General features: G+C 38.8%; 1 protein-coding gene across 1 annotated transcript in view; it reads left to right on the top strand.

Moving 5' to 3' along the window:
* The window catches only part of LOC122815014 (extracellular calcium-sensing receptor-like), a 249,541-nt gene extending 225,880 nt beyond the window's left edge, over positions 1–23,661 (top strand). Inside the window, exon 5 of the mRNA XM_044087265.1 lies at positions 22,739–23,661. Within this exon, the coding sequence (XP_043943200.1) occupies positions 22,739–23,661 (923 nt within the window). The remainder of the gene's footprint in view (positions 1–22,738) is intronic.
* The last annotated feature ends 241 nt before the right edge of the window (positions 23,662–23,902 follow it).

Raw genomic sequence — 23,902 nt, 5'->3', positions numbered from 1 at the left:
GAGATGCAATTATACAGCCAAACTGGAGGCAAAGCTCTCTCAACCCAAGACTGGAACTGACAGTCAAGAGGAGAAGGGAAATAGTTGCAACACACCACCAGTCTCACATAGACCTATTAAACCCACACCGGCAAATAACACACATAAATACATGAAAACATACTCAGAGGCACTAAATAAAAATCTACAAAAGCAGCAGAGACCTCCAAAGCAGACATCCAAACAACCTCCACACCCCATCACAAACCATGAAACACATACTTCACATAATCAGTGTGCCACGCAATCACAGCCCTTAAGGCAAAATAACATACTCGACACACTAGTAATAGGCAACTCTACAGTTAAGCACACTAAAGTCCCACTAACTGGGCTGGACAAGGAGAAGGTTACAGTTAGCTGCTTGTCAGGCGACAGGATCTGCCAAAAAACACAAGCACTCAGGTGGCACCAGAACAAGTACAAATATGACTTTGTCATTGTCCATGTTGGTGTGAATGACCTGAGATGTACCTCCCTGGACTACATGAAAAGCTACATGGAAGAGCTCTCAGATAATATAGCCCAGGCCGGTATGACCCTGACTATGAGTAGCATCCTGCCCTCACCAAGAAAGATGCCACAGTATAAAGAAAAAATTATCAATTTCAAAAATTGGCTAAGTTTCTGGTGTCATTCAAAGGGGATCCAGTATCTGTCTGCCTGGGATGACATGCTCGACAAGCCACGCTGCTTCACAAGAGATGGCTTGCACCTGTCACCCTTAGGCTTTTAAATACTGGCGAAGGCTTTTGCCGCCCCCATAGTGCCTTTTTTAGGCAAGGCTCAAAAGACAAACCCACCACCGTAAATAGCACAAGTAACCAAAACCTGAGGGTAATGCTACTCAATGCCTGAAATCTAAACCTCAAATTTCATGCACTCGAGGCACTCCTCAGTATGGAGAACATTGATATCTGTGACATAACAGAAACCTGGTTTAAGGCTTTTGAGAGCACCCCAGCACTACCAGGCTAAAACTCATAACATACTTTTTGGCCACAGAACCCAGACTGAAACACAAAAGGTGGGGGTGTATCCATATTCATCAAGGATACCCACACCTCCTGGTTAGTGGTGCAGCACAATGCCTCAGAGATCATCCATGTGCAACTAACAATGGGCAAAACTGCAATTCAAATTGTAGCTTGTTACAGATCACCCACCATGACCCAGGACCCCCATTCTGCATTTCTGGAGACACTGGAAAATATGAAGGTCCTACCAAACACCCTAATATTGGGTGATTTCAATTACCCAAACATTAACTGGGAGAACTACTCAAGTACTAACTCCCTTGCCCAACATTTCCTAGAATTTATAAACTCGAATGCCCTGGATCAATTGGTCAACACCCCTACCAGAGGTGACAAATATCATCACCAACATGGGCGACCGGTGTTCCACACCAGAGGTCAACCCCTCACTGGTTAGATCAGAGCATAGACTAATCACTCTGGATATCCACATTCCGCCACCACCCCCAATCAAGGAAACCACAGTGAAAAACTTTTCAAAAGCAAACTTCACATTACTTAAAACCGAGGTGGAAAGGTTCACAGCCCCCATGCTAAAGGACAATGCTGTCCAAGCTGCTGAATCCCTTACAATGGCATTCTATGAGCACCTGCAAGAATGCATGGATTGTGCTATCCCAAGCAAAACCAAGACTCAGTCCTCCAAGAAAAGGATACCAGTCTGGTGGACCCCTGACATAAACAAGTTATACAATAGAAGGAGGAAACTAGTACATAAAAGAGTAAAATCCCAAGAAGGAAAGACATCCTTGATCAGTATCAACAAGAAACTATGATCCCTCATAAAATCATCCAAGGCTAGCTTCGAAAGAAAAATTGCCAAGGACTCCAAAGATAACCACAAAGCATTCTTCAGCTATGTCAAGAACCTAAGTGGAAACTCTCAGATCTGCTCTGAGTTAATGCAGAATGGCACAAAATACACTGAACCGACTGATATTGCCAACATTCTGGCCGACAAATTTAGTGCAAACTTCACCCCCCATTCACACCCTAAAGGGCCCATAGCCATACCAGAAGAATGTAGAGCCCCAGCAATCACTGGCACACAGGTTAGATCAGCCCTATCCAAAGCCAAAAACACAGCTTCAATGGGACCAGACGTTGTCCCAGGCTGTATCTTACACAAGCTCCAAAATGAACTAACCCCTCATCTAAACACACTGTTCAAACTCAGCATCTCTACAGGCTATGTACTCATAGAGTGGCGCACAGTGACAGTTATCCAGCTCCACAAAGGTGGAGCCACAACGGACCCCGGGAACTATCATCCTATAAGCCTGACTAGCCTGGTTTGCAAGGCTATGGAGCGCATCATTATGGAACTCAGTAACAGAGACATTGGGAACCTCCAAACATTGGATCCTACCCAGTTTGGCTTTGTTAAGGGCAGATCATGCCTCTTAAACCTGGTGGACTTCTTTGAGACAGTTACCAAGGCTTTAGACAAGAGAAAGGAGGTCCACACAGCCTACCTAGTCCTCGCAAAGGCTTTAGACACCATTCCTCATTCTAGCAATACAGACAAGCTCATCAGCCTGAACATAAACCCCTATGCCATGAGATGGGTTGCCAATTGTCTCACGGATAGAACCCACACAGTGAGAGTTGCAAGCTCTAGGTCCAACTCTAAACCGGTTACAAGTGGCGTTCTCCAGGGCTCAGTCCCGGGACCCCTCCTGGTCGGTATATACTTCTCAGAGATATAGGCAAGCACAGGAGGACTAAGGCTGACCAAGTTCGCAGACAACTGCAAACTGGGGGCCATAATTGACTCTCCAGCTGATACAGACATCATCCAGAAGGGGCTCACTGAGACGAATACCTAGTGTCAAAATCATAGCCTCAAGCTAAATGCCAAAAAGTGCATAGTCATCCCCTTTGGAAAATACAAAGTACCCACAAACTACCACATACGTGGTAGTCCCCTAAATACAGAAAATGTAATAAGGGATCTGGGGACCCAAGTAGATAGTAATCTCTCCTTTGATAGTCATATTGCAAGGTGGTTAGAAAATCCTTCTGTGTGGCCCACCTAATCACAAAAGGGTTCGCATCTAGAACCAAAGAGGTTATTGTGCCCCTCTACTCATCACTCATCAGACCCATCATAGAGTACAATGCCTCATTTGGGATGCACCTTACAAGACACCTGCAACAGCTGGAAAGACCACAGAAGTACCTCACCAAGAGGATTACTGTCCTCAAACAGATGCCCTATGCAGCCCAACTGAAGAAACTCCGGCTGTACTCGGATTGCATACCACTTACTCAGAGGTGATCTCTGCCTGACATACAAGGCCATGTCCAACCCAGAATTGATAGACATGCTCCACCTAAAAAAAAACAAATCCCCGAGAACCACATACTCTAGGGATCTAAACCTCACCACAATGATAAATAGGATGTGCTGGATGTATAGATTCCTATCCCAGAGACTCCCAATGCTTTGGAACAGGATTCCAATCTACATTAGGCAAAGTCTCTCACTAACAATCTTCAAGAGAAACCTTGACGAGTGGATGGGAAACAGAAAATTTACCCCGGGGATCACTGCAGTGACTCTGCTGGACAGAGGCACAGAGAACTAATGGCTCTGCTGGACAGAGGCACAGAGAACTAATCTAAGGGGCGACAAAAGCCAACACATTCTGGCTAGGCTTATAGATGCCCTCGGGCAGATAGTCTAGTACTTACCTATGAACCTATGAACCTAAGTGGGGGATAATGTAGACAATCTGCATTGTGCAAGCTATGGGACACAGTACCTCAGGGAAGTGGGAGATATTATAGAAGCTCTACATTGCACTGGGTCACTTCTCTACAGCCCAAGGAAGGCATATCTTCTCATTAACATGTAGCAGTACAACATGAAGAAACTTACTGAATATCCTTGAGGCAGAAGCATGGTAAAACACAATGTGTTCCCATTTGATCACTGAAAAGTCACTGTAGCTAGGATGGCAAGAGGTGCATATATGTGTACACAGGTATAGGAAAACCACACATCCCCTGAGATTTAGTATGCAGATGAAATACATTGACCAAGTTCCTGAAGATATCCATTTTTCTTATATCTGGGTTATGATGGAAAGTTCATGCTTCAGGTAGAACTGATGATTCCTACTATGATAGCTAAGGCCTATTTCTCACTTCACTTAACAGGCAAAGGAGTTATTTTTATGAATTGGTTATGGAATGGTGTGCTTGAGAAATTATGTTGTGTCATAATTAAAATAATGTGACTTTTTATCAAATTTTTGTTTTAGTAAGCTGTGTAGTTGCTTCTTCTGAGTGACAACATTTTCAGGGGAAATATTTTTATTGCATTAAATGTTATAGTTTGTTCTCTAAGGGACAATGACTGTTGGATGGAAGTGACTACCAAACTGAATGACAAATTGGTGATGGCTGTCGTGTTTAAAGGTTGGGTTGTACTTAGCTTATATGAACATGGGGGCATTTGTCAAACTTGTTATTTACGCTGCTTTGCTATCAGTCTGTCCAGTAAATAATCTGGAATTAATTCATTACATATTCACTCATTCAATCTTTTTGCAGTTCACGGAACCCTGAAAAGATTCCTCCAACACCACAGCTCAAAAGCACCAATTTTATGGTGCACTGCTTTACTTATAGTCTGGGTTTTAACTGCTTTTCTCCAGCACTGCAGAGCTTTCCTTTAAATCACTCTATCATTCCCTGAGAGATAGAGAAAGCGAAAAGCCACCAGCCGGATATAAAACGTAAATTATTTTATTTGAAACAACGAACTTGTAACTAAACAAACTTAAAATAGGCGATCAAATAACTTCACATACACAAACGATAAACCATAAGCGCTTTCGTTTAAAACATTTTAAACTTCATCAGATAATTAGTTAAATTACATCACTTCCTTATATAACATTTTCATTTTTCAAAAAATCCCGCTCACATGACTCATACAACTCGGGCATGCCCAATGATGAAAAAGTGACTGTTTGAAAATATTTTGATTTGTCTCACATATATATTATTATAAGTTCTTATATTGCATTAAGAATTATAATTCTTCTTTTAACATTTATACATACTTAAAATAACTGATACTATTAATATATACTATTAAATAAATAATATAAAATCACTATAAACGTTACATATGATATCAGCTTACTTGGAAACAATAATAAATACATTTAATATATACTACTATTATATTTATATTATAAAACCTTCTTAAATTATTAATTCAATATATTAATACTTTCATTATATAAAAATTAAAAACCTATAAATACATAATTTTACAAAAAAACTAATTTTTACAATTCTAGAAATCTATAAGACACATTAAATAGTATTAAATCTATAACCTTATATTTATATTATATATTAGATATATTTCAACCATTTCCTTTAGTTTTCATCCATTATCTAAAAAAATCTCCACCTATTTTAATTAATATATATCTATATTTATATGTATATTATTACTGATATTAACTAAAATGTTTAAATTTTATAATAACTCTGCCCTAAATAAATTTTATGGCACCAGTTACAAGCACCACACTTATGCATTCCATCCATTGCTTTTTTGTTATTTATATTCTGAATATTTGATCTTAATAAATCTGGATGGATGGAATGCATAACTGTGGTGCTTGTAACTGGTGCCATAAAATTTATTTAGGACAGAGTTTTTATGTAAGAAATAAAAAATATTTTTTAAAAAATAAATATAATTGCAAGTCAAAAGCCATAGTTTATTTAGCCATATGTGATTCATGTACCTCATTTTATGTAGGCAAAATGGAGAGAGTTTTATCCCAAAGAATCTATGAACATGAGTACGCAATAAAGAAAAATAAAATGAACAATGCTCCAGCGAAGCATATTAATGACTATAGTAATCATCAGTTTTATTTTATTGTTATTGATCAAGTAGAGATAAAAGACAAGACTCCATGGAATTTAATACTTTAACAAAGAGAATTACAATGGCAAATTAAACTACAGTCAGACACATGGCCTGGTATTAACGAAAGAAGTTCTATAGCACCAATACTTAAATTAAAAGCATTGACTAGAAAGAAAATTAAAAATTAAGTAGTGAATTATATGAACCTCCACAACAATGGTTATTATAAAATTTAAACTTTTTAGTTAATATCAGTAATAATATACATATAAATATAGGTATATATATTAATTAAAATAGGTGGAGATTTTTTTAGATAATGGATGAAAACTAAAGGAAATGGTGGAAATATATCTAATATATAATATAAATATAAGGTTATAGATTTAATACTATTTAATATGTCTTATAGATTTCTAGAATTGTAAAAATAAGTTTTTTGTAAAATTATGTATTTATAGGTTTTTAATTTTTATATAATGAAAGTATTACTATATTTAATTAATAATTTAAGAAGGTTTTATAATATAAATGAAATAGTAGTGTATATTAAATTTATTTATTATTGTTTCCAAGTAGGCTGATATCATATGTAATGTTTATAGTGATTTTATATAATTTATTTAATAGTATATATTAATAGTATCAGTTATTTTAAGTATGTATTAATGTTAAAAGAAGAATTATAATTCTTAATGCAATATAAGAACTTATAATAATACATATGTGAGACAAATCAAAATATTTTCAAACAGTCATTTTTTCATCATTGGGCATGCCCGAGTTGTATGAGTCATGTGAGCGGGATTTTTTGAAAAATGAAAAGGTTATATAAGGAAGTGATGTAATTTAACTGATTATCTGATGAAGTTTAAAACTTTTTAAACAAAAGCGCTTATGGTTTATCGTTTGTGTATGTAAAGTTATTCGATTGCCTATTTTAAGTTTGTTTAGTTACAAGTTCGTTGTTTCAAATAAAATAATTTACATTTTATATCCAGCTGGTGGCTTTTTGTTTTCTCTATTTTTTTGGTTTGTCATTTTTCATTTACAATTCCCTGAGAGATGTCCAGAGAAGAGCTCATGGCTAATTTGCTTTAGCCCTGCCACTAGATTGTGGTGTTACAAGGTAGAGCTCATTCCTCTCAACTGTCACAGATTTTACGTTATATGTTGGCCCTGTCATACAATTTTTGATTTTCAGGTAAATCTCTGAAGACTGCAGTCAGTTAATAATGCCAGTCACTAGGGTTTCATACTTTTTATTTCTCAGAAAATGCATGTTAATGCAAAGCCCGTAGTTCTATTAACTTTTTATATCATTTAGGGTAATGCCTGAAAATTGTCCCTATTTTTGGCCTCCTGCCTTCTATTGTTTTTAGCTTTGACGAGAATTCTTTATGTAAAGAAGCTGAATGATATGGCTGGGCCTTCTTGCCACTGTAACACTGCAGTGATCTTTGAAGCACTCATGCTTTACACATTGATCAGTTCTGCTAGAAACAAGATTGTGCAAATCATTATGTGTTTTGAATCTTGGGGAGAATGTAAAGCTTGAGGTTTCTTGCAATATTGTGACATTTAGTCATTGAAATAACATTACCAACTCAAGGCTGGCTTTAGCAATTGGTGAGCCCTATTTGGACCACTTTGGTGGGGTTTCCAAGCTGACCGCCTCACCTAGCACCACACCCCTACCTCCTTCCACCTTCTGGCCTCCTTGACTTGAGATTATTTCAAATTAGGTATCAGGAATATATGCTATTAGTATTTATTAAAAACAAAATAATATCTTTATTTTTGTCTTCTATTTAAAAAAATGTTAACCTAGAAGTAGAATATCAACATATCTTGGCAAGTTAAGCACTCACCTCCATCTTTGGAAGGTGCTAAAGACAATACTAAGCACACTGTGGTACTTCAAAGTTAGCATATCTGAAATACGAAACTTGGCAAGATCTATTGATGTATTGCAGTTCCTAATTCTCACGTTTGCCCAACCTACTGGGATAGGAGGAAGTTGGGACAAATGAATGAGTGGGAATGGGCTTGATGGGCATCTTGTATGGGGGACGCAAAGAATATGGAAACTTTGTAAACTCAGTTATGCATTCTCATATAATAGAACTCCTTTCTTCCTTCATGCATTTCTATTCACCTCTTACACTTGCTATGGACTGTTGAGAGTTCTTTGCCCAGTTAATTCTCATACAGCCTGTGTATTTCTACAAATCCACATAAAACTGCTGAACTTCCTTATGTTGTGGCAGGTGGGAAGAAATCAGAACGCCTTAAGGAAACTCACATGAATGAGAGGGAGTATGCAAAATCCTCAATATTTGCACAAAGTTCTGCAATACACCTCCCCCTACCCCACAACCCCCCACCCCCATCCAGACCAACCATTTTCTATGGGACTCTGAAACTATGGTGTCATTGTAGTACCTTTATGAGTCAACGTGTTTCTCTTACTGCTTTCCTATTTTATCCAAGTGGAATTATTTTCTTCAATCCATCTCTGCCAACCCCCCATTTAACATACACACCTTGTGTTTCACTTCTCTTGGATTAATGTGCTCTTAACTGTAACTACAGGAAGTGTTTCTCTGCCATACTATTGAAATACACTGTCAAAAAAGTCCTGGTGATTAGCAGTTACTTCACATCACAGTATCTGTGACTCTGTATAGTTTCATAATTCTAAACAAGTGTAATCATTAATTAACTGTATTTTTGTACCATAGTTTTTCTCCCCAGGCCTCAGCTGAAAAGGGGTCTTTTTAGTTCAGTTGGACAAACCCTGTAAACAAATACCAATAAACAAACAAGCAAACAAATAAACAAATACACTTTAAATCACCAATATTAGTTATCAAACTACTTTCACCAGCTGGCTTTACCACACCACATCCTCACCTAAGATGGTATCACAATATAAACAGAAAATGATTGACTTCAATAATTGGCTTAGTTTCTGATGTCATTCTAAGGGGATCCAGTTCCTGTCAGCCTGGAATGACATGGTGGATAGACCATGCAGCTTTGTCAGAGATGGTCTTCACCTGGCACCTCTAGGCTTTCAGTTGCTGGCTAAGGCACTTGCCTCCCCCATAATGCCTTTTTTAGGCAAGGTGACAACAACAAAATTCCTGATGTGAAAATATCAAACACAAAGAAACTTAAGGGTCATACTGCTAAATGCTAGGAGTTTAAATTATAAACTGCATTCTCTGGAAGCACTCCTCTCCCTGGAAGATGTTGACATCTGTACAGTCACAGAAACCTGGCTCAAGGTTGCAGAAAGTACCCCAGCCTTCAAGGCAACAATGCCTTCCACACTTTCAAGCAGCAAATTTAAGGTATGAGAACCAAAGGAGGTAGATTATCTATCTTCATTAAAGATAATTACACTTCTAGAGTGGTTAGACAAGAAAACTCTATGGAACGACTCCAAGTCCAAATTACTGTGGGTAAGACCCCCCTTCAGGTCATCGCCAGTCACAGGTCCCCTTCCATGAACCAAGATGCCCACATAGCTTATTTAGACTAACTATGGATGATTTAGGTACAACCTAACACCCTAGTCATGCATGACTTCAACTATCTTTCCATTAATTGGGAAATTTAGATGAGCCCAAACTCACTTGTACAAAAGTTCCTGGACTTTATTAACTGAAATGCCCTGGAACAAATAGTGCACCACCCCACAAAGGGCTCCAGTATTCTAGACCTGGTCCTCTCCAATATGAGTGACTGATGCAATGCCTCAAGTGTAGGCCCCACACTGGTTAAATCCAACCATAAATCAGTCATTTTTGAAGTAGCAGTAGCACCAGAACTCCCCAAAGGAGAAGTCAGGCTAAAAAACTTTGCCAAAGCTAACTATACCCTCCAAAGGGAAGATATAATTGACTTCCAAGCTCAGTTTCCACAGATGGAATTGATCGCTACTGATGCACTGTATAAACATCTACACAAATGCATAGAGACAGCCATGCCAGATAGAATTAAAGCAAGATCTTCAAAAAAAAAAAAAACATCCTGATGGACGTTTAACATTAATAAATTATGCAATACGTGAAACAAGCTTCTGTCTAAGAATACAAAAGTAAGATCCCAGAACTGGAAGAGCATCCTCCTCAGTCTAAACAAGCAAATAAGACAGCTCATAAAATCTTCAAAGAGCAACCATGAGAAAAATTTAGCAACCATCACCAAAGGTAACCATAAGGCTTTCTACAGTTACATCTGCAACCTAAAAGGTAGGACTCAGATGTGTGTTGAGCTAATTATGGATGTCATCACACACACTGACCCTGCAGAAGATACAAACCTGCTAGTAGACAGGTTTGGCAAAAATGTCATTCTCCTATCCCCACCAAGCATACCACAAACCACATCTTCATCATCTCCTCCTTCCTGCATCTCCAAAGAGCAAATCATCAATGCTCTCTCCAAGGCTAAGAACACAGCCTCCATGTGACCAGATGGCATTGTGGAGTGCATTCTTAACATTCTAAAACGAGACCTAGCTACTCAATTAGGCACTCTATTCAACCACAGCCTGAGTACTGGCTTCATCCCTACTGAATGGAAAACAATGACTGTTATCCCCCTCCACAAGGGTGGCTCATCAACAGACCCAGGTAACTATAGATCCATAAGTTTAACCAGCCTCATCTGTAGGGCAATGGAATGAATAATCATGGAACTCAAAAATAAGGATATAGGTGACCTTCAAACCCTGGATTTGTCCCAGTTTGTTTTTTTTCAAGGGCAGGTCATGCCTGCTAAACCTGGTGGACTTCTTTGAGAATTTGACTAGAGCCATAGATGAGGGCAAAATCATGCACACAGCTTATCTTGACTTGGCCAAGGCCTTTGACACTATCCTACATTCAGGCATCATTTACAAACTAACCCAGTTGAATATCAAACCCTATGTTATCAGGTGGATTGCAAACTGGCTCACAGATTGACAACACTCAGTCAAAGTGGGAGACTTTACCTGTACTAGCAGACCTGCCACCAGTAGGGTCCCACTAGCATCAGTACTGGACCCCCTCTTGTTTGGCATATACTTTTCAGAAGTCCAGGTCAAAATGGAGGGGCTGTGACTAACCAAGTTTCTGGATGACTGCAAATTATGTGCTATCACTGAATCTCCTAGCGATGTCAGCATACTTTAAAAGGGGCTTACTCTGACCAATGATTGGTGCCAAAGCCATGGTCTTAAACTAAATGCTAAAAAAATGCATCATCATTCCCTCTGGTAAAATCAATGTCCCTGCTAATTATAAGATAAATAATAATACCCTATGTATCAATTCAGTAGTGAGAGACCTGAGAACTCAAGTTGACTGTGACTTAAACTTTGCCCACCACATGTCTATTCTGGTGAGGAAGGCATTCTACGTCGCTCACCTGATTAGCAAAGTCATCGTCTCAAGAGCAAAAGAGATTATAACTCCCCTGTACTCATCTCTCATCAGTGTATAGACTACATAGAGGTGACTTATGTCTGGTTTACAGGGCTACCTCTGACCCAAATCTAATGATAATGCTGCACATCTATAAGTCAAATGGGCCTGGAGACACCTGTTCCAGGGACCTCAATATAGCCTGCAACATAAACAGGACCTGCTGGAGAGGCAGATGCATCTCTCAGAGGCTGCCACTCCTCTGGAATAGGCTTCCAATCCATATCAAACAGAGCACCTCCATGACCCTGTTTAAGTGCATCCTGGACAACTGGATGGGAAACCAGAAATTTCTGCCAGGGATTGCCCTGGGTTCTCTCCTGGACATGGGTAGTCCTTGCCAGAAAAACCTTTGCATAGACAATATCTCTCATCTAGTATTATATTGGGATTTAACAGCTAGGCTTGTAAAGACCCTTGGATCAATAGCCGAGTAACATCCTATAAACCTACGAAACTATTTTGCCAGAACTGCTGCTGACAATATCTAGTTGGGTGGAGAGGAGGGCGGGTATCTGCAGTGCAGCTTAATGCAGTAACATTTAATATGCATTTTGTAATCCAGATCTAGGATAAACTACATTCAGTATGATCTGGAAGTAGTTTACCAACTTGTACTTCAGATTAAATGTCAGCTGAAATTAAGATAATGGTCAATGTTTTTATGTATAAATGTAAATAAATATTTACATAACTGTAACGCTCCTGAATTAATATTATTTTGTGATATCATAAGTCCTTAGTGCCAGCTTTAGAACAGAAATAAAAACATGCAATGGCTTGGCATTTCTAACATATGTATATATATGAAACTCTTTGAAGTCATTGCCTCTGAAAATGCCAGCTTGGTTCATCCTAATGGCAATATCATAGAATGTTGGGCAGCAACAGCAGGACAACAACACATTTAAAAATGTGTGCCTCTGCTCTACATTCTGAAAATATTACTTCTGTCTGATCTCTCAAGGTTGGTATTTTCAGACAGAAACACTAAACATTTCTGATATACATTTGAAGGTTAGCCAAGTGGAAATGTGAAAGGATCCAAGAATGTATTGCTAATCTATGCATACCTATCAACTATCCAGATTTTCACAGAATGCCCATATTTGTGCCTCATATTTTTGGTCTGTTCCTCATAAAATTTGTGATGTTATTGTTTTTTTTTTTGTGGCAAAGCAGTGGGGATTGAAATCATAAAATAATAACAGGCATTTGAGTTTCAGACTTCATATCCTTCAAAAACACATGGCACCATAAGACCTTTTTTATTCTAGCAACTTTCTAACTTTATAAAACAATATTTAAATTTTGTCCCCCATTATTTTTGGCTTTGTCCAGATTTTATGTGCTAAGACGTTGAGAGCTATGAATCTAAGATTCTCTAAACAGGATGTTTAGTAGCTTTATGAGGTGAGCTAGACACTTTTATTACCAGACATCTATTTTTTATTGTCTTTTTTGCCATTAAAACTTGACCAGAGTTTGCCTTCTTTTAGGCAACTGAATCCAAAATAGCCCACAGATGAGGCCTTAAACAAAGGTCCCATCTGCTTGAGTTGGTGGTAGTTCAGATGGATGCAAAAGATCCCATAACACTGACCGAAAAGCACATGGGAAGTTTCCTGATGTCCTGACCAAATTCTCCTAGTAGAATAAATCCTACCTTAGGTCTTCTGTGAAAACAGACCACTAGTCTAGCGGGATTAACCCACTCATCAAAGAATAAATAAAAGACTAATAATAAAACAAAACAGGCTGAGTTCTGATTGGTATGAAGTTGAAAGAAACACAAGTGATACATGGGTTTAGAGACTCTATGAAATGAGTGTTAGGGAGTTGCTATTTTTTATAGGGCAAACCAATAGATGTAGTTATGCTATGTTCCTGGAATTTGACCCTTTGTACTTCCAAAAGAATATAGGTATCATTTAATGAAGGTGTGATGATGAAGGTGTTCAAAATGAGAGTAGGTGTGGCATTCCAGTCTGGCTGTAAAAATATCTTGAAGATTATGTTACCTACAAAATGTCTTTTCATTGGAATGTATGCATCAAGTGCCATGGAGTTTTCACCATTTGAGGCCCTTTATCTGAAAATTTTATAGAGCTTAAGGTACTCACCATGTGCATTCTGTTTCCATTTTGCTGTATAGTTAGGGCCTATACAAGATGGAGTATCTATAATTAGTGTTGTTAGGAAATAAAAATATTGATCATGGGGAAAATTACCTCTCTAAACTTTAGGAATGGTTTAAAACCTAAGGTGGTGGCATCATGGATAAAATCCTAACTACAGATCAGGTAACTTAGCTGTGCAGACAGGAAGGATAACGAAAGCCCATTCTTGGGGAGGAATGATGGTTCTCTCTCAGCCTGTGCCATGGCTTCAATAACAGGGCACAACTGGAGAGTGGAAGTTCATCATGCAGTGGATGTGAGGATATGGACATAGTTACCCAAGCTGATGGTGGTAACCTCTGTTAGTGCATATGGGGAGGATGCATGCATGGACTGAGGGGGGTGCAGCAGCTCTTGTGGTAATAGGAATAATGAGAGTGCTCACATCATTGTTGAGGTATAGAGGTTAGGGTCATAAATGAAAAATGATCTTAGTGCCAAGATGCTGTTAAGAGCAGACATTTCCTTCATGGCTGACTGGATGAGAAATCCTTAGATGCTTGATGGTCAACAGGCACAGAGCCAAACCTGATGTAAGACAATGTGTTTATTTGTAGACCACTGAAGTCCTTCCACTACTCATTTCCGTATGAATGTTAAAAGTAATAACCATCTGTTTAATTTGGGGTGGTGATGAGGGAATAATTTGATCTGGATATAGACTCTGTGGTGGTACAACCATTTTATAGCTTATTTTGTCTATGGATTGCCTAGAGTGATTATTGTCTATTTTAAGATATACTTGAATGGCAAATAAATTATATCAATAATTCATCTTTAGAGTATAATCTGCTCTACAGCACTAAATTCTATTCTTTCTGGTTCCAAAGACAGCACACCATCACCTTCTACTCACAACATCTCTGGCAACCTTCGGCATTATAGTTTTCATAGGATCATAGGAAATTACTAGGCTAATAGCCCTAGGGCCCTTGTAAGCCTAGCCCAGTTTAACCTTTGTTACCACAGGTGTCTGTTACAAGCCAACACTGAAATCAACATCTGGTGCCCCTGTCCAAGATGGACATAGATGTAACCCCTGGGGTGAATTTCCTGTTGCCCATCCAATTGGCCAAGTTATGCTTAAATAGGGTCAGTGAGGGGCTTTGTTTAACTTGAACTGGAAGGTGGAGTAACCTCTGTGAGACAGATCTGTCCCTCCAGCAAGTTCTGTTGATGTCACATACCAGATTAAGGTCCTTTGAGCAAGTGACTCAAGTGCCATTTGACTTGCATATGTGCAGCATTTCCATTAGAACAGGGTCAGAGATTGCCTTGTATGCAAGGCACAAGTCACCTCTGAGTAGCCTGTATGACACAGAATAAAGTGACAGTGATTTCAGTCTGTCCACATATGACAGATGCTGGAGACCCTGAACTTTCTTTGTAGGGAACTTTGTGGTCTTTCCAGTTGCCGCAGGTGCTTGGAAAGGTACATACTAAAGGGAGCATTGTACTCTATTATTGGCCTAATGAGGGAGGAGTACTTGGGGGTTATAATCTCTTTTTTTCTGGAGGCAATATCTTTATTAATGAGATGAGCTATATAAAGAGCACTTTTACCACTGTGAAGACATGGTGATGAAAGGTAAGTTTGCTGTCAACTTGTGTGCCCAGGTCTCTCACAACTGAATGTGTGCTTAAAGTATTGTTATTGATGTGAGAGTTAGCAGGGGCCATTTCCTTACTGAAAGGGAGGATAATGCATTTTTTTGCATTAAGTTTGAGACCATGACTTTGGCACCAATCATGGGTCAGTGTGAGTCCTTCTTGCAGAATATTTACATAATTTGTGGATTCAATGACTGCTCCTAGCTTGCAATCATCGGCAAACTTGGTGATCCATGGGCCTTTAGTTTTAGCCTGTACTTTGGAGAAATAGATTCCAAACAAAAGGTATCCCAGAACCGATCCCTGTGGAACTCCACTGGTTATGAGTCTGCTGGAAGAGGTGGATTCCCCTACTTTGACTACATGAGTTCTATCTGTGAGCCAGTTTGTGACCCACCTAACAATATATAGGTTTATACCCAGCTGGATGAGTTTGCCAGTGATGCCTGAGTGGGGAATTGTGTCAAAGGCGTGGTCCAAGTCAAGGTAGGCCGTGTTCACAGATTTGCCCTCATCAAGAGCTTTGGTGACTTTTTTCGAAGAAGTCCACCAAGTTTAGTAGGCATAATCTCCTCTTGACAAAACCAAACTGAGTGGGGTCTAGTGTTTGGAAATTTCTTATATCTTTGTTGATAAGGTCCATGATGATTTGCTCCATGGCCTTGCAGATCAGACTGGTCAGGCTAATGGGTCTATATTTCTCAGTGTCCATGGATGCACCCCCTTTGTGCACGAGGATGATGATGGCTGTTTGCCATTCCATTGGGATGAAGCCAATTTTCACAATATGATTGAAGAGGGTACACAGTGTTGATGATAATTCCTGTTTAAAGACATGTAGAACACAGTCTGGGATGTTATTAGGTCCCATGGAGGCTGTGTTGTTAGCCTTGGAGAAGGCATTCAGGACCTGCTCCTTTGAAATACTGGGTGGGGGACAGGTGGTAGTGATGCTTTGGGGTAAGTGCAGTGGGTACAATGGGGTGAAATTTCCACAGAACCTGACTGCTAGCAGGTATGCTATTTCCACAGATTCTGTATATGTAGTACCATAAATTACAAGTTCAGCACAGATCTGGGTTTTGTCTTTAAGGTTTTGGATGTAATTAAAGAACACCTCACGTCAGTCACCCTGCTAGACAGGGGTCCAGGAAAGTAAATAATGTGGGAAGAAATAGCCAGGGAATTGTTATGGCTAGGCTTGTATAGGCCCTAGGGCTGATAGCCTAGTACCAACCTATGAACCTATGAACCTATGAACCTTATGGTTGTCCTTAATTTGGAAGGCTAATTTGGATTCATAGTTTGCTTTGGAAGACTTCACAAGAAGTCTTATTTGCTTGTTTAAGCAGAGGAGGGAGTGTTTCCAGTTTTAAGATTGTACCCCCCCCCACTCTTGGACAGCAATTTCTTTCTTTTATTGTATAGCCTGTTAATGGCCGATGTCCACCAGGCAGGTTTGTTTTTCCTTGAGGATCTTGATTTAGCCCTGTTGGATATGGCAGAATGAATGCAACTGTGCAGATGTTTGCATAAGGCATTAGTGTAAACCCTGCATAGGTGTCTGTCCCATTAGTGGGTGGAGGGGCTATGAAGCTGTTTATGCCTTCTCTTAAGAGGTTGTAATTTGCCTTAGAATAGCTTTTTAGTCTAGTTGTTGCTTAAGGGGGTTCAGGTGTTATATTTACTTCCAACGCAACTGATTTGTGGTCAGATCTCACCAGGGATGGCTGCACACTGGGGGTGGTGCAGTGGTCACCCATGTTAGTGAGCAGCAGAACCAGGATGTGTGAGCACCTAGTGAGAGTGTCAACCAGCTGGTCTAGGGCATTGGAATTAACAAAGTACAGGAACCTTTGGGCAAGTGAGTTTGAACATGTATATTTTATCCAGTCAATAGGAAGGTAATTAAAGTCACCCAAGACCAAATGTATCCTGGGGTACTTTCCACAGCCTTGAACCAGGTCGCTGTGACTGCACAGATGTTAGCATCTTTCAGGCTAAGAACTGCTTCCAGTGAGTACAATTTCAGGTTTAGGCTTCTAGAATTTAGCAGCATTACCTTGAGGGTAGTTTTTGAGGGCATCTTTATGGCGGGAAGTTTGTTCTTGTGACATTGTCTAAAAAAGGCACTATGGGGGTGGCAAGAGCCTTGGCCAGTAACCGCAATCCCAGGGGTGGTAGGTGGAGACCATCTCTGGCAAAGCATTGAGGTCTGTTGATCATGTCATCCAAAACTGACAAACCCTGGATCCCCTTTAAATGACACCAGAAACTAAGTCAATTGTTGAAGTCAATCATTTTTTCTTGTACTGTGGTATCATCCTAGGTGAAGGTAAAATGCTGTTTAAGGCTAGGGACATACCTCCCTGAGACACATAATCAGAGAACTCAGTCATGTCTCTCTTCATATAGTCCAGTGCGGTACATCTCAAATCGTTCACACCAACATGAACAATGTTGGAGTTGAACAGTTGTTGGGAGACTTGAGTGCATGTGTGATGTGGCGGATCCTGGCACCTGACAGACAACTGACTGTGACCTTTTCCTTATCCAGTCTGGTGAGGGGGGCATCTGTGTGTGTCACGATGGAGTCGCCTATAACTAGGATTTTAGGTTTTGTGTTTTGCCAAAGGGGCTTTTGCAGTGAGACACTGGTGTATGAGAAGTTATGTATAGTATGTTCTGTGGGAAATGTATTATGTGAGGTTTGCTTGTCCTTGGAAGGTCTCTGGTATTTTGGTAAGCTTCTGGTAGTTTACATAGGTTTATATGTTGTTTGTTTGGTTGATGCAGGATGTGAGATGTGCGTTCTGACAACCATTGAGAAGCAGTGAAAACCCGGAAAAACTGGGAAATTGTCCATCCATAATGCCAGGTAACTGGAGGGGGACCATATTGGGCCAAATAGGTTAGATGGATAGGAGAAGAGGTCCAAGTACTGGGGTTTAGTGGGGCAGATTTGTATCCATCTGATGAAGTAGCTTTTATACATAAGCGCTTATGTATTTGGTATTTGGTGGTTTTATATTAAAGAAAATAATTATACTGGAATTTCCTGCTGTCCTTGGATCCCTCTGTGTCTTCTGTGTGGCACACATTTTGATTTTTGTTGGATTCAAGTGCTGGCTGGGATCAGTGGTGTGTGTTTTTACTAAGAATATTTCCTAGTTTTAGACATTGTGTCTCCTTGTTGCATTGAAAACTGAGAAATATCATCTTTTATTCCATAGCCTATAAAGTAATTTAATTTCAGCTATTTTTCTGAAGTGTTGCTGGACTGAAGTTAACCTCCTGTATTCCAGTTTCCACTGTTAAAATATATACACTTAAACAGTTACAATAGTGCATGTACATTTCTGTTTTATTCCAGTAGACCATGCTGTGGATATATTTCAAGTACTTCGCAAAAACCTTTTCCAACACACGTCTGTACAAACAAGTTTGATATGTACATAACATACAGTTCTAATACAGTTGTAACACAAGCATCTTATATAAATCATGCTGATATTCACAAATGACGTATAATTATTTACAAAATTCCAGATGGCTGGGCTGGTAGTATCTCTTTTCATCACAGCCAGCAGAACACTCTTCAGGCAACACTCTATCTCTCTCTCTATCTCCCTCCCACAAACACTAGACATCAGATTTTTGTCTTTGGGTGAACCCACCTTATTTCCTCACTCTGGCACATTTTTTCTCTGCTCTTTGTGCTCAGCAAGGTGCACTTGAGCTCACTATACAACCCTATCCTACCCCCAATTCGCACTCATCCCCACTGCATCTAAATTTATCCTAACTTTAAGTCCACACCAAACTCCAGATGCCATTCTCAGCCGAATACAAATCCCATAATCCTACCCAAAAATCCATCCAACTTTCTTCTCCTCTCCTGTTATTCATCCACCATTCCAAAGCAACTCAACAATCCACCATAAAATTACTAATAAATTATGCCATGATTAAACTCTCAGAACTTAACTACTAACAACAAATCACACCTAAGCCCATTCAAAATTCTACCCATTTTTCTACTTCCATTCATATCTGCACTAGCCCACTATACTTCCTACTACTACAAACTACAACATAATCTCTTAGTCTTCTCTGACCATACCTGTAATGATACTTACTAATACTACCCTATTGCTCCTACTATTTATAGTATCTCTTGCATACATCTCTTTAAATACACATACACACATCATAACCCAGCCCTCCTCAAAATAAACAACAGTGGTAAGCATAAATTAACAAACACTCACTTCCTTAAACAAATTCTTTAAAAGTTACACACATGATATGATATCCACCTAAATCCAGGCCCATCTAAACAACAGCTGCTAAGTTTCACCAGTAGACACAAAAGCCTACATAGACAATCAACAAAATTTCTCTGGCCTAAAAATTCACCACAGAAATCTCAGGCACAACCTTAATAAAATCCTTGATATTCACACATGGATAAAGCTTCTGTCATCAGACATCTTGGTAGCTACTGAAATTTGGTTAAAAATCTCAAAACAAAAAATGAAAAGATTGTTCACCTGGCTACAGTATATTAAGTTTAGCTAAAGCAAAGAAACATGCTGGTGGAGTGTCAGTCTTTTATAAAAATATTCGTGACATTAACCTAATTAGCAAACGTCTACCAAAATTCCACCATGTTAAAGTACTTATCTCAACCCTAAAACTTATCCTGAGGAAATCAATAGCATATACCTCCACACAACAATATCAAAGTCTTAGAAGACATCTTGCCCTGGACAGCACAGCACATGAGGCATGAAGCAATCATAATGGGAGATATAAAACACTGATTGGCTCTCCATCAAATTAAACAACTCAGCTAATACAATTCAAGTGTATGGCTTATTGAGCAATGTTACAACAAGGTAACCAAATTCGCAGCAAATGTACCTAGAGGTCTCATCAATATGACACACTAAGGGAACTAAATGGGTTGGAAAGGCAACTAAATTGGTTTCAGCTTTGCCATGTTCTCACACACTCTCAACTAACAACCAACAAAGCCTTCCACTACCCAGAAAACTTTCCAAGCATAAAAAATATCGTATAGATATGATTCCCAAATAGAAGTGTGTGATCAACTGATAAAACCTTATTCACTTTAGCAGTGGACCAAGCATCCCACAAACTCTGAGACAACAAAATAACTTCAGTGCCTTTAAATCTCAGCTCAAAAAAGACATCTCATGAACACATGGTTGTGCACACACATAACTCCAGCTTAAGAGTATAACATTATCCTCGCTAACCACGTGCAACTTCAGGTGCACCTTCAGGTTATAGTCTCTTCACCATCATCATCATCATCACAACCCCTTTAATCTTTTTTTCACTCAACCCTCAAAGTAGAAACAGCACTACTTACTGTCATATTCTCCATACCAAACTGCTTCAGTGGTACCACTTCTATTTCACACCTATTTAATTTCATCCCGATTCTCCTATCCAAACTCTCAAAAACACTCTCATTCTCACTCTTACTGTCTTTCCTCTTCACTTCAATGGCTGCCCCTTTTATCACACACACACGCACACACACGCACACACACACACACACACACACACACACACACACACACACACACACACACACACACACACACACAACATAATTATTCTGTTTTCTACCCTTTACTTTAACCCCAACCAACAAACAGTCACACATACATACACACGCGCACACACACACACACACACACACACACACACACACACACACACACACACACACACACACACACACACACACACACACACACACACACACACACACACACACACACACACACACACACACACATGCACACTCATTCAATCCAAATGCCAGAACTTTCATTACAAACAAGATTCGGCATTACTACCCAACCACTTACCTTACATTTGAAATTCAGCATTTTGAAAGTTGCTTCCCTCGATGAAATAACCACACAACCAATTGTGACCAAAAAATGTTGGCTTACAAAATAAGACTTTAACATATTGCAACGTGCCTCAGAAAAATGAGTTTTATTCTGAGTTTGCATGGCAAGTATAAGTCCACACTGATCAGCTAAAATTATTTTAGTTAAAATGAAGGATTTCTGTCAACTAGAGCAATTGCAATTATTTAATTTATTTAATTATTATTATATTATTATTCAATTATTTAATTTAACAATTTGTACTTGCATGTTTAATAGGAACAAGTAAAGGAAAGAACTCACTTTGCTTTATATATTTAGGAAGTCTGTAATTCATTTAAAAATAGAGAACATTAGCAAACTAATACTTTATCAGTTCATTTGCTTGCTACTTTGAAATGTGTTATCATACTCAATACAGTTCTTGTAAGTGACAGTATCATGCCAATGACACTGTGAATTGCTACAGATATCATTCTAGTTTTCATAGTATTCTGCAATTCATGTTTTTGTAACTAAGACAGATATTTTTATTTTCTATACAAATTACTATGCAGGAATTATGCAAGCATATTGTATTCTAAGTCTGTTATAAATCATTTGGCTACATGGCTTTCATTTTCATAACTGCTGCTAATATAAACTTAAGTAGAGATAAAGATTGCAAGTTCTTTTCCAGTGCCTTCTTCAGGACACAAGCCTAAATGAAGGTAGAAGAAAGGATAGTGTGAAAAAGAGACCATAGGAATAAAGAAACTCGTGTTACACAGGTAGTTGCACAATATGCACCAAGTGAAGTAGTTCCCTTCCAGAAAAATGGAGAATGATGAGGTGAAAAGATACATTTAATGGTAGAGTGATTTATCAGCTTGAAGAGACATAGAAATACTGTTATCCCAAACAGTGAATAGCATAAGCAAAATGATGATCATTGAGCAAGTTAGCAAGATTCAAAGGTGAGGAAAGTTAAAGAGAATTGGAATGGATAAAGAAGGACAATCTGCAAGGTAATCAGCAATAATTGCAAGGCAGCTAAATGAATTAAAGTGAGGAAGGTACATAGTGTGTCAGAAATAAGTGAAGGTACACAATCAGTAGTGAGAATGCTCTAAACATGCAGAATAGGATTTCCACCAAGGAAAAGGGAAAGTTTATATGTTTTTACTGGAGTAATAATGTAGGCCTACAACTAGGGATATGATTAGAGCAAACAATTAGGAAAGCAACATGTCATGTGATCTGGCATACCTGTGCAACTCACCTGGGAGATACAAAACCCAGCAAACTACACAGGAAGCTCACTGAGTGGGAAGAAATTTGACAAGTTTTGGTGCTTAATGAGATTCTGAAGAGTGTTGCTATTGCACAAATCCAGTACCATGGGAACTACTAACTGAGTAGTATTTCAGCAGAAATTGTAAAAAGCACAGTATAAAGTATACTACATCTCACCTACTTTTCTCTGTCAGCAAAGCCTCTTTGTTATTTACTTTGAAGTAAAGTACAACAGTTCACACAGTGTGTCTGATTATTTTTACTTTAATATTAGATTCCAATAGTTGTTGGATGTGCCCTGAAGATTATTGGTCTAGTTCTGCCAGAAATCATTGCCTTCCAAGAACCATAGAATATCTCTCCCTTGAAGAACCCATAGGCATCATTTTGACATCTGCCTCTATTATCTGTGCATTAATTCTTGGAACAGTGCTAACCATCTTTTTGAGAAACAGAGACACTCCAATTGTGAAAGCCAATAATCGCAGCATCAGTTACCTTCTTCTGGTTGCCCTCACAATGTGCTTCCTTTCTTCTTTGATGTTCATTGGCTACCCAGGTGAACTAACATGCCTACTACGACAAGCCACCTTTGGCATAGTCTTCACTCTCTGTGTATCCTGTGTGCTGGCAAAAACCGTTATGGTAGTGATAGCCTTCAATGCCACAAAACCAAACAGCAGCTTAAAGAACTGGATCAGGCCTGCTTTGCCAAACAGTATTATATTTCTCTGCACCATTGTTCAGATTATTCTGTGCATTTTCTGGTTAACTATTTCTCCTCCTTTTCCAGTAAGGAACAGGAATGTGCAATATGATAAAATCATTATTGAATGCAATGAGGGCTCAGGCATTGCCTTTTGGTGTTTACTGGGGTATCTGGGGCTTTTAGCAAGCATAAGTTTTGTTGTTGCATTCCTGGCTAGAAAGTTACCTGACAGTTTTAATGAGGCTCAGTTTATTACATTTAGCATGCTGGTATTTGTTAGTGTGTGGCTGTCATTTATCCCTGCCTACCTGAGCACCAAAGGGAAGTATATGGTTGCAGTTGAGATCTTTGCGATCTTGTCATCAGGTGCTGGCTTGTTCTCTTGTATATTTCTGCCTAAATGTTACATTATTCTTCTGCAGCCTGGGATGAACACCAGAGAATATCTAATGGGTAAAGGAAATGTCAGCCTTAAGCAAAGCAAATAATTTAATTACAGATATTCCAATAGAAATGTTTTAATGTATCTCATTGTACCACTGTAGTTATGTCACCTAACCTGGTCACTGTAAACAACTGACAGTTATTTGATTGCTTATAATTTCAATAAACATTTTTTCTTTTTCGTATTATTCTTCAAAGCTTATAACAGAGCCTTTTAGCATCTGCGGCTATTGTCTACTTATGAGGAGGAACAAAAGGAAAATAAATGATGAAAATACATTTTTA

Source organism: Protopterus annectens, chromosome 11.part0 (genome assembly GCF_019279795.1).
Source record: "Protopterus annectens isolate FY-2018-M chromosome 11.part0, PAN1.0, whole genome shotgun sequence".
Taxonomy (NCBI): domain Eukaryota; kingdom Metazoa; phylum Chordata; order Ceratodontiformes; family Protopteridae; genus Protopterus; species Protopterus annectens.
The sequence above is the reverse complement of the archived record's forward strand: the minus strand, read 5'-3'. Positions and strand labels throughout refer to the sequence as shown.